General features: G+C 44.2%; 1 protein-coding gene and 1 long non-coding RNA gene across 2 annotated transcripts; one reads left to right on the forward strand and one right to left on the reverse strand.

Moving 5' to 3' along the window:
- The first annotated feature begins 22 nt into the window (after positions 1-22).
- Positions 23-5,966, forward strand: LOC144233325 (retinol dehydrogenase 12-like). The gene is made up of 6 exons (XM_077766182.1): positions 23-200; positions 355-594; positions 859-948; positions 3,813-4,001; positions 4,504-4,610; positions 4,729-5,966. Exons 1-6 carry the CDS (start codon positions 23-25, stop codon positions 4,915-4,917), a joined length of 993 nt encoding a protein of 330 aa, XP_077622308.1. The 3' UTR covers positions 4,918-5,966.
- Positions 5,967-7,501: 1,535 nt separating this feature from the next.
- Positions 7,502-11,339, reverse strand: LOC144233405 (uncharacterized). Its single transcript, XR_013335664.1, has 3 exons — positions 11,172-11,339; positions 10,285-10,430; positions 7,502-7,885 (listed from the first exon to the last, which is right to left on the reverse strand). It is a non-coding gene; the product is annotated as an uncharacterized LOC144233405 (long non-coding RNA).
- Positions 11,340-12,438: the final 1,099 nt, after the last annotated feature.

Here is a 12,438-nt window from a genome sequence, read left to right on the forward strand (position 1 = left end):
AGCAGGTCAGCAAGTTTTTGCGATGTTGCAGTGGTCTCTACTCAGCACCCTTGTCTGGAACCCTGGCTCTTTCCTGCTCATGCTGGTCCTCCTGATTAGACTATATGTGTGGCTCTGGCATAAGTATTATCTTTGGGACCTCCAGCAGTGCTCCACAGACTTGACTGGGAAGACAGCAGTGGTGACTGGAGCCAACAGTGGTGAGTGCTCTTCCCATCCTTCTACCTCGGTTAGTGTCTCAGTCCAGTCCCCAAGAGCCACAATGAGGCTGGCCAGAGGGCCAGCATACACTTGCTCTATTGCCCTTTGGAGTCGCTCCCCAGACTAGCCTATCCTGAAGCTGCCCTCCTACAGGTATTGGGAAAGCTGTGTCCCAGGAGCTGGCTCGCCGTGGGGCCCGGGTAATCCTTGCCTGCCGTAACTGGAAACGTGGACAGCAAGCCCTAGCTGAGATCCAAGTAGCCTCAAAGAACAACTGCCTCCTGCTTGGCCAGGTGAACTTGAGCTCTATGGCCTCCATCCGTAGCTTTTCCCAGTGGCTTCTGCAGAAGTGTCCTGAGATTCATCTGCTGGTTAACAATGCTGGAATCTGCGGTATGTGCCTTGAATTGCTTCCCCCAGACACATTGCAGGAGACTCCTTTCCAGTTCAGGGACCCTAATACAGGCACCCCCAAACCTAGCCTGTGCGCCCTGCTGAATAGTGTTAATTCATACATGATCCTAAAAAGCCCACCTTAAGTAATTACCCCCATCCTTGCACATTCATGTTCCTGTCGAGTTTCTACTGAATGCCAAGATATGCCCTAGATCTTGTGTCCCTCCATCACTCACTACCTATGTTCTCATTTCCTCCCAGGAGTCCCCAAGACACTTACCCCAGAGGGTCTTGATCTCACCTTTGCCACCAACTATGTTGGGCCCTTTCTGCTTACAAATCTACTCCAAGGTAAGGAAGGATGGGTGCCTACCTTCTGTGCTACCCTCACTTCTCCATTCCCCTGGCATTAAAAAAAATTTTTTTAATGTTTTTTATTTATTTTTTGAGAGTCAGAGAGACAGCGCAAGCAGGGGAGGGTCAGAGAGAGATACAGAATCCGAAGACAGGCTCCAGGCTCTGAGCTAGCTGTCAGCACAGAGCCCGACATGGGGCCCGAACCCACGAAACATGAGATCACGACCCGAGCCGAAGTCTGACGCTTAACTGACTGAACCACCCAGGTGCCCCTCTCCTGGCATCTTTATAGCTAACCGTCTCCATGGCTACTTCCTTTCCCTTGTCCCAAGCTATTCACTGAGTGATGACCCAGTAAGGTTTTTGCTGCACACATCGGGGCAACCCACCTGACCCAAGTCAGGAGGAGGAGGCTGGTAAAAAATCAGTCAGGCCAAAATACAACCAGCAAAGGGATATAATTCCCACCTCTTTCCCCCAGCTGTGAGTTCTAGCTATACCAGTGGAGTCAATCATCTCGACAAAAACTTCCTAAGGGTGGCACTAGATTACTAGGAACATAGACACCAAGAAGACCTACTTCCTGCTCTCAAATAGCTCAAGGTCCACCAGGAATCTAGACAGAACACATCACTGTCTTGGACCCAAATCCTTTCACTTTCTGATTTTTTAATCTTTTCTGATTAAGGAGGTTTGGGTTCCTCCTGGGGAGGCTGGGGCAGAGTGAGTGGTGGGTGCTTTCTTCCTAACATCCTCTCCTGGATTGCATAATAGCCTCTTTAAAATAAAATCAAACTTTTTGGGCTAGATCATATGTGTTCAAAACATAAAACTGAAAGTGTACAAAAAGGATGACACTAAAAAAACTCTCCTGTCAGGGGCACCTCTCAGGGTGGCTCAGTTGGTTAAGTGGCCAACTTTGGCTCAGGTTGTGATCACTCAGTTCGTGAGTTCAGGCCCTGCTTCCCTGCGACAGGCTCTGTGCTGACAGCTCAGAGCCTGGAGCCTGCTTTGGATTCTGTGTCTCCCGCTTTCTGCCCCTCCCCCACTCACGCTTTGTCTCTGTCTCTGTCTCTCTCTCAAAAACTGAATAAACAAAAAAATTAAAACAAAAAAACCTCTCCTCTTCTCCTTGAAAATCAGGTACCCGTTTCCGTCTTGGGAGGCAATTTGTGTTGCCAGGATCTCATGGGTTCTTTATGGCTGATTAAATTAGCCCCGAATGGAAAGTGAACAAGAGCAGGGTGAAACTGCATGGGTTTGCAAATAGGAATGTTTTGTCTCCTTTCCAAAAATTTGAACGCCCGGGCTGCACCTTGCTTAGTAGTAGGTTCTTAAACTGTCTTCTCTCTTCCCCTTCTCTTATCTTTCCTTCCTCCTGCTACTTCTAGAAATCACTTTTCACCATATCACTCGCTTAAAATCCGTGGAAGGAAGGTACTCCGTCCTTTACAGGAGAGACTCTAAATCCCTTATCTCCACTTACAGATCCTCTGCAGACTGAGAGCCTCACCTTTTGCCCTTCCTTAATGCACACTCTCCTCGTTAGCAGACAATCTGTAGTTCATGGACTGCACTTTTTTCCCCCTTTAGCTGTGCTTCTTGCACATGTAGTTGCCTCTATCTGGACTATCCTTTCCTACTCTTTTAGCCTGGCTAACTTTAGTTCATCCGCCCAGACTGAGCACAGATACTGCCTGTGCTGTGGATCCTGCCCTTCACCTCCCCCAACAGCCTCCCATCTATGGGGCTCCCTTAGCCCTTGTACACATCTCTGTTCCTGCATTGACATTCTTCCACAATGATCGATCTCCAATTAGGCTGTGAGCCTCTTTGATCTTTATGCCTGCATGCTTGGGCTTTGTTCTCTTTAAGAATAATTTTCTTTCCAGCAAATTTTGGCTAAATACCACCTGCTCAAATTTTCATTTGTGATTCTTAACCTAAATGTAGGTCTCAAAATAGTTTTAGCATTTTGAACACTATAAACTCATATGTGACAATTATTATTTTTAGTATTTTATATAATCCAGACTTGTGTGTGTGTGCGTGTGCGTGTGTGTGTGTGTGTGTAGGGCACTTAAAATTGTTTTAGCATTTATTTATTTATTTTGAAAGGTGGGGAAGAGAGAGAGGGAGAGAGAGAATCCCAAGCAGGCTCCATGCTGTCAGTGCAGAGCTTGACATGGGGCTCAATCTCGTGAACATAAGATCATGATCTGAGCTGAAATCAAGAGTTGGACACTCAGCTGAGTGAGCCACCAAGGTGCCCCTACGCCACCTTTTTTTTTTTTTTTTTTAAGATTTAACTTATACTATTTGTTGTAACTTTATTTTTTTTAGTTTGGAAGATAGCTGGGTTTTTAAAAAACACTTTCCCAAGTATCTCTATACACATTTCTTCCCCCCTCAACCTAGCACTCTTATGTCCTTAGCACCTATCTTGGTGTCTGCCCTAATCCAGAGACCTAGTGAACATTTGTGTGACAAATATGTAAAGTGTCTCCAGTCTCTCCTTTTCCCTCTAGGTCACCAATGAGGTAAAACGTAAATAAGAATCCATTAAATTAGCTCCAGCTGGTAAGTGGAAGAAAAGCAAGGCAAAAATCCAAAGTCAACAATGAAAGAGGAGGAAGAACGTTAGGAAAGTAGCTAATGAAAATGAGTGTCAGTTCACATTAAACTGTCCGGGGCCTAGCCTGGGGAATGTGGGGTGCGGGGGCGCTAACCCTATCCTGAAAGTCCTGGATGGTCCCTGCTGTCTTGGAGTCACCTGGAGAGGCAGGTTGGGGAGTGGGCATTGGAGGGAGTTCATTCCAGAACTTGGATTGAATGAGTGTGGTTCTCTTTCTACCCAGGGGCCCTACAGCGGGCAGGGTCAGCCCGGGTAGTAAATGTGTCTTCCTTTCGGCATGCACATGGGTATTTTGATGAGGAGCATCTGACAGGAGCTGGTAAACCCTTGAACTTTAACCAGAATTACGACTGCAGCAAACTACTCTTGACCTCCTTCACTGGGGAGCTTGCCCGGAGACTTCAAGGGACAGGTAATTGCCTGTGAAACCCCCTCATCCCTCCATTCCCAACGCCACCTCCTAACACTTCACATTTCATGCCAACATGTTGTGGCCATAAAATACTCCAAGTGTCCCCCAAGCCAGCTGTTAATCTCTGCCATTTATCATCTATACAACCTATATTCCTCTCATCTGTCTGCACATCTCCCATTCAATCTTTCCAATGCTCTTATCACTTCTAACATCCCTTTCCTCTCAGTATTTTCCAATACCAGCACCATCCATTATGTTCCTCTTAAAGTTCACCCAATGCTTTCAAATACTTATGTCTCCTTACTGGCTTGAACACCACCATTCGTGTAAGTTCCGGATGACCGACTTCCCGGACACCACCCCTAAGTCTCTGGTTACCTCGGCCCACAGACCTGGTAGGATCCTCACATTATTGCACACTGGAGAACCACACTTACTCTTTCTTCCAATATCCTCCACTCCTTTCACTTTGTGCTCTGCTTTTCTCTCATCCTCTCAGGTGTGACTGTGAACTCTGTGGACCCAGGTATAGTGTACACAGAGATCATGAAGAATTTTTCTTGGTTTTACCGCTTCCTCTTCTGGCTCTTCACCGCCTTCTGCAAGGTGGGTAGGGGAGGAGCTGGCTAGCCTGAAGAGGGTGGGGCAGGGCTCTGCTTCTGTGTGTCTCCAGGAGGCTAAAGTCAGCTTGGCATGACTCCTCCTCTTCCCCCATGTCTTACAGAATTCCAGGCAAGGTGCAATCCCAGTCCTCTACCTGAGCTTAGCAAAAGAGCTGGATGGCATTTCTGGAAAATATTTTAGCAGTTCCTGTATAATAACTCTTCCGGCGAAAGCTGCTCAGGATCCTCAAGTGGCCCAAAGGCTCTGGAATGCCTCGGTCCACATAACAAACCTAGACAAGATGGACTGATCCCCTGTGCCCTCTTGCAATCCTCACTGATTACCAGCCCTTACTCTGATCGTGTGTTGGCTCCAAGTATCAATCACCTTGTCTAGTATAGTGATTACTTCCTCTTCCTGTTGGCTTGGTGGCATGAGAGCTCAGATTAGCTAGGGGACAGTTTTAGCCTCTAATTTACTGCCAGTTCTCTAATGGAAGTATTCATCCCTTGGGTACTGGGATCTCCAAATCTACAGAATCCCATGTTGTGGTGACTGGGAGTAAAACTCCTTCCAGTGGGGATTAGGGGTCCTGGTAAGAAGGGAAACTTCCACCTGTACCTCTTAATTTCTGCACATATACTTCCTGACTTTGGGGGAGACAGCACCACTGTGTGGTGCCCTCTTGATTAAAGCATATACCACCTGTATATGCTGTAGGATAGCAGTCTGACTTCGCAGAGTGTTGTCTCAACTGATACTGTAACTGAGCCTGCAGATGATTATTCCACATTTCCATCAAACCAGCTGCTCCTGGGTGATGAGCCAAGCATTAAGATCCATGAATTGTGGTGGTGGGAGCCCATTGCTTTTTTCATTGGGTTTTGGTTCATCTATGTAAATTTTGGAATCAGCTCTTTAAATTTCACACACACATGAATACTTTTTGTGGCTGTATTCCATCTACTTGGGAGGATTGATATTTTTATGATATCCAGTTTTCCTAACCTTGAACAAGTATACTCCTATTCATTTAACTCTTCTTAATATCTTTACCAAATTTTCAATAATTTTGTAAATGAAGATCTTGTACCAGCTTTACTATATTTTATTCAGGTACCTTAATTTTGATGCTATTGTAAATGGGGCTTTAACCTTGGTGTGCTGATTGTCTATCAAACAACTTCGATAAGTTCAGATTTTAATGTGGTATCTGTAGGTGCTTTTGGTTTTTCTACATAGAAAATCATTCCATCTAGGAAAAATAAGTTTTACTCTTTCCCTTTCAAGTATTCTAACTTTTGTTTCTTTTTCTAGGAGTCCCTTATAGATTTTCCAGTATTAAACCAACCTTGCATTTCTGAAGTAGACCCAATAAACTGCCTTGCATTTCTGGTCACAGTGTTGTATATTCATTGCTAAATTGAACATGCTCGTTATTGTTTAGACTTTGTATTGTGTTTATAAATGAGACTGACCTACACTTTTCTTTCTAAAATTTTGTTTAAGCAATCTCTACACCCAACGTTGGGCTTGAACTCACCACTCTGAGAGGAAGAGCTGCAAGCTCTTCCAGCTGGGCCAGCCAGATGCCCTGGCCTGTACTTTTCTTTGCCTGTATTGACATTGCCTGTTTTTGCTCTCATGGATCTATTCATTTTATACAATGAATTGGGGATTTGTGTTAGTCCAGAGACATAATCTGCGAAGCAGTTGACAAGTTAGGATTGAATGTACAAGAAACTTATTAGGGGAAATGGCTGCAAGAAAATGGGAAGGAAGCTGGGAGAAGCTGAGAGGGCACCAGACTGTGATCTGAATCCGATCATGAGTAAGGGAGGGAAAGAAGGCTGGTTGGGAGCTTCTAAGAGTACAATGCAATTATTTTTTTTTCATTTTTAAATTCCCTCTCTTGAAAGTATATAATCTATTTCTGTTCTTTAGTGGTTAGTCAAAAAATTTCAACGTGCATATTTGACTTAACAGTTTCTTTAATCAGTATCTTCATTTTTCTTTCAAACAATATATAAAGCTTAGTATTCTTAAAAAAATTTTTTTTAATGTTTTTATTTATTTTAGAGAGAGATAGAGACGGTGTAAGCAGGGGAGGGCCAGAGAGAGAGGGAGACACAGAATCAGAAGACAGGCTCCAGGCTCTGAGCTGTCAGCACAGAGCCCAACGCAGGGCTCAAACCCATGAACCGTGAGATCATGACCTGAGCTGAAGTCAGATGCTTAGCCAACTGAGCCACTCAGGCACCCCTAAAGCTTAGTATTCTTTAACAGTAATTACTCTCTTTGAATTTATATGCTTCTGTAAACTAATATTTTGATGATGCTGTTATTTTGTTAATAACACAAATCAGATATATTGTTATCATTTTATTTTATTTTTTAAAAACATTTTATTTTTTATTTTTAGGAGAGAGAGACAGAGTGAGCAAAGGGGGTGCAGAGAGAGAGGGAGATACAGAATCTGAAGCAGGCTCCAGGCTCCGAGCTGTCAGCACAGAGCCCAGTGCAGGGCTTGAACCCATAAACTGTGAGATCATGACCTGAACTGAAGTTGGATGCTCAACTGACTGAGCCACCCAGGTGCCCCTCAAAATATCTCTTTAAAATGTTTTAGTCTACATCTTAATTATAGACAATTTCTTTTTTTTTTTTAATTTTTTTTTTAATGTTTTATTTATTTCTAGGAGAGAGAGAGAGAGAGAGACAGCGTGAGCAGGGGAGGGTCAGAGAGAGAGGGAGTCACAGACTGAAACAGGCTCCAGGCTCTGAGCTGGCCGTCAGCACAGTGCCCGACGCGGGGCTCAAACCCACGAACCGCGAGATCATGACCTAAGCGAAAGTCGGACGCTTAACCGACTAAGCCACCCAGGCGCCCCAATTATAGACAATTTCAAATTTTACATTTTATTTCTATAGGACAGTGCTCGTATAGCTATCCAAGTGCTTCTTTCTCCCTGCACCTGTCCCCCCCCACCCATAACTGGCATTGTCACCTTTGATTTGCTCTCTGCCTTTATCCAATCCCCTCTGCACATCTCTCAGCCTGAAGACCATCTCCTCCCTCTAGGAGACAGTATTCTGTTCCTCAAAGAGAAGTTTTCCCCTCTTGGTTCCTTCCTATGTTCTGGAATGCCCAAGATTCCACCCAGATGAGCATAGATGTTCTCTATTCAGCATCATGGGTTGGGAGGATGGACTCCAGTCAGCAAAGCGGGGTTTCGGGGTCCTAGGGGTCTTGTTCACAGGACCCCTCAGGCTAGCACCTATGAAAAAAGATATAGAACAAAGACAATATTGACTTTCCTTGAAGACCATGCAGCCTAATCCAATGTAAAAGAAACAATATTTTTCTATTAGCACATCCTGTCCTTTAGACTCAGTGGGACCCCCTTTCATGGTGCTGAGAAGCATTTGGGTCTTTCTTATGTCCCCCACCCCCATTCCATCTGAGGCCTGGCTGTTTCACATGCAAAGTCAGCCCATCTGTTGAAGGTTGTTCAAGTTACTCAGAAGGATGACTCCAGCTCTAAACAAAGTACACTTAAAAAGCAACTTCAAGGCAGATCAATATGTAGTAATACAGACAGCCTCCAAGATATATTGTCCAGTGGAACTAAAAGCAAGGTTCAGAACAGTGTGTACAGGAAACTGCTGTTTGCATCTAAAATGCTTGTTTTCAGACCCTGACTCTGGAACAGCAAAACAAACAAAAAACTGGCACTGAGTTCCTTTGGGTAAGGATTTTGGGGGATGGGATGGGATATGTATGTTTACAAAAATAATGTGCATATTCACAATAGTTAAAAGGTAGAAACAACCCAAATGTCTATTGATGGGAAAATGGATGAACAAAATGTAGTATATATACACAACGGGATATTATTCAGCCCTAAAAAAAGAAAGAAATGCTGACCCATGGTACAACATGAATGGACCTTGAAAACATAAGCCAGACCCAAAAGGACAAACATTGTATGGTTCTACTAAAGTACTTGGAGTAGTCAAAGAGACAGATAGTAGACTGTTACCAGGACCTGAGGGAGGGGAGAAAAGGGAGTTCATGTTTAATGGATACAGAATTTCATAATAAAAAGATGAGAAAGTTCTGTAGATGGATAGTGGTGATGGTTGTGTTGGGGAGGAAGAATTTTCCTTTATACTTCAAAATTCTAGCTGGACTAAGAATTAAATTGACCTGGGACAGATTAATAGGAGAAAATCAAATGTAATTACATACATATAGGGAATCCACATAGACATCCCAAAGACAGTCAGGCAAAATGAAATATGTATGTCACCTTGAACTAAGGCGAAGGGAGTAGAAGTCTGGGACTACAGACAGAAGGAAAGCAATTCATGGGCAGATAAAAAGAGTAAATGTTTGGTGATCAAATGGCTGCTGGGACATTCAGAAACAAGGACATACTCACGGCTCCCACAGCGGGCTCTGTGGTGACAGCTCAGAGCCTAGAGCCTGCTTTGGATTCTGTGTCTCTGTCTCTCTGTTCCTCCCTCCCTCCCTCTCAAAAATAAGTAAATATTTTTAAAAAGGGGGGGCGGGGGCTCCTGGGTGGCTCAGTGAGTTAAACATCTGACTTTGGCTCAGGTCATGATCTCACAGTTTGTGAGTTCAAGGCCTGCAGAGGGCTCTGTGCTGACAGCTTGGAGCCTGGAGCCTGCTTTAGATTCTGAGTCTCCCTCTCTCTCTGATCCTCCACCTACTTGCACTCTGCCTCTCTCACTCAAAATAAATAAACATAAAAAAAAAAAAGAAAGAGACATAGAGGGGACTTTGATCAAACAGGCCTTTCTGGGCTCCTCCCTATCTGCCACCCCTAGTTAATATTAGAATGTAATTATCTATGGTGAGAGCTCTCTTATTGAAGAGATCCTCTATCTAAATTCTTTCTTTATTGAAAAAAAATTTTTTTTTTTACATTTATTTATTATTGAGAGACAGAGCACGAATGGGGTAGGGGCAGAGAGAGGAAGAGACACAGAATCTGAAGCAGGCTCCAGGCTCTGATCAAGCTGTCAGCACAGAGCCCAACGCGGGGCCCGAACTGGGGAACTGGGAGATCATGGCCTGAGCCGAAGTCGGTTGCTCAGCCGACTGAGCCACCCAGGCGCTCCTATCTAAATTCTTTTAGGCAGTTAGATGGAAGGTCAGAGTTTCTTCCTCTTTTGGGCCTTGATGGTTTTTAGCTTGAAATAAGCTGCATGTCAAAGTGACACATTTTGGGGTAGACTGCCCTTGGGCCCTACAGTTGTAGAATAATGTAAGTGCACTTAATTCCATTGAACTGTATGCTTAAAAATAGTTAAAATGAGCATCCAACTCTTGATTTCAGCTCAGGTCATGATCTCATGTTGTGAGATCAAGCTCCTTGTCAGGATCCATGAGGAGCACAGAATCTACTTAAGATTCTCTCTCCCTCTCCCTCTGCCCCTCCTCTACTTGTACTCTCTCTCTCAAAAAAAAAGGATAAAAGGGTAAATTTATGTGTGTGTTACCACAATAAAAAGTATGTGCATACAGTGCCTTTTAAATTTATTTTCATATGCCATTTCTCTTTAATTGAAGGGGATGGAGGCCACTTCTACTAAAATTACAGATGCGCTTATTATTTGATCCAGATGTATCCTACCTGTATATACCTACCCACATATGCAGTGTCATATGTACAAGGCGATTCACTGTAGCCTTGTTTGCAACAGCAAAAGATTGGAAACAAAGTTTCCCACCCGAAGAGGCTGGTTCATAAATTATGTATATCCAGGCAATAGAATACTATGCAGCTGAAAAATCTGAGTAAGGAAGATCACTATTTACTGATTTAGAAAGATGTCCAGGATATATTAGATGAAGTAACCAAAGTACAAGTATATATAGGCATGCTACCTTTTACATAAGAAATGGGAGGAGTAAGACTATGTATTCTTATTTGTTTGCATTTCCATAAAACATTTAAAGGATAAGCAAGAAACTATACAAACAAGGGTTACCTGTAGTGGGCAGGGGGAAGGAGTGGGTGGGAACAAAGTTTGAAGGGAGGTTTTTCAGTGCATACTGTTTATATTGATTTGATTTTTTGAATTATGCAAATTCATTATCCATTCAGAATATTAGAAATATTTAGAAGATGAAATGGGAGGAAAAGGTGGCAATAGTGGAGAGGTTGCCCAATCATTCTTTCTACCATTTACACCTCTACCCCCACCTCCACCCACTATCAATTTTATGGATTTTTCCGGTTGTTTTCTTTTCTTATTCCTTTCCCCCCCTCCTTTAAGTAGGATCCACACCACTCCCCTTTAAGTGAGGTGTGAACACATGACCCTGAGATTACTTTACTGACCGAGATAGCCAGGAGTCCCAGGTTGTTTTCAGTCCTAGATTAACTGGGATAAACAAAACAATAGTTATTATTCAGGCTCTTTACATGGATTCATTTAATCTTCTATCAACCTAGTAATATAGATACTATTATTAACATTCTCATTTTACAAATGAAGAAACAGGGACATGGAAGGGGTTAAGTAACTCACCTAAGATCTCACACAGCCTGTAGATTGAGGTCAGAATTTGAGTACTCCATCTTTCAAATCCTGGCTCTCCCAACATCCTTGCACAAATATCTTTGAACACTTGCCCTATTGTTTCATTTCTTTGGCTACGTTAATTGGATATAGTTACATTGGGAGCACCTGGGTGGTTCAGCGGGTTAAGCGTCTGACTTCCGCCCAGGTCATAATCTCACAGTTTGTGCGTTCCATCCCGGCGTGGGGCTCTGTGCTGACAGTTCAGAGTCAGGAACCTGCTTTGGATTCTGTGTCTCCCTCTCTGTTTGCCCCTCCCTGTCTCGCCGTCTGTCTCTCTTTCTCTCAAAAATACACATTAACAACAACAAAAAAAATTTTTTTTTAAAAAGGAACGCTTAAAAAAAGTGGCTACACAGGGTCAAGGAGTTTGTCCTTTTAGTTTTTCTTCTTTCTAAATTAAATGAGCCCAAATACCATTATGTACATTGGCATTATTTTACATTCCCCTCATAAGGGCATGACGGGGGTGCCTGGTTGGCTCAGTCAGATAAGCGTTTGGCTCTTGGTTTCGGTTCAGGTCATGGTCTCGAGGTTTGTTTCATGAGCCTGCTTGGGATGTTCTCCCTCTCTCTCTGCCCCTTCTGCAGCTCAAGTCCTCTCTCTCCCCCCACCCCCCTCAGAATAAAAGAATAAACTTGGGGGAGAAAACAAGAGCATGAGAATGCCTGTATCCCCATATGGATAACACTGAGTAGCAGCAAAATTTAATTTTTTCCTCAAGCTTACTGATGAGACAAGGTTTATCACTAATGTTTTAATTAGCAGTTTAGCACTAAAAAGCTTAGTGGCTCCTGGGAGCCATTTGCCCAGAGCAACGAGTCCTCAAGTCCCCGTGCGCTGTCTCCTCTCCGCCGGCAGAGGGCGCAGGCGTAGAGGCGCCTCTCTCCTGTGGTCCTCATTGGCTTCCCAGGCACAGTGCGCACGCGCATATCTCGCTCCAGGTGTCCAGCTTTGTGCCTGACGGAGGTCTCCTCGGCTGCGCTCAGCGCGTAGTTTTTAACCCTGGCTGGTCTTCGGGAAAGAGTAGTGTTCCCTGAACCCAAAGCGACTCTGGGTCTCTGGGGCGAGAGGGTGTGGGGCGGGCCTCGAGGGGTCGGGCGGCGCGTCGGGCAGCCCACTCTNCGCTCTTCATTCTGTTGGTGTTCTCCCGGGGTCAGAGTGGTGGCGCCTCCTAATTCCTCCGCAACGGCGAGGACCCCCCTCCTTTCCTGGG

The sequence above is a fragment of the Crocuta crocuta genome, unplaced genomic scaffold (genome assembly GCF_008692635.1).
Source record: "Crocuta crocuta isolate KB4526 unplaced genomic scaffold, BGI_CrCroc_1.0 scaffold113, whole genome shotgun sequence".
NCBI lineage: Eukaryota > Metazoa > Chordata > Mammalia > Carnivora > Hyaenidae > Crocuta > Crocuta crocuta.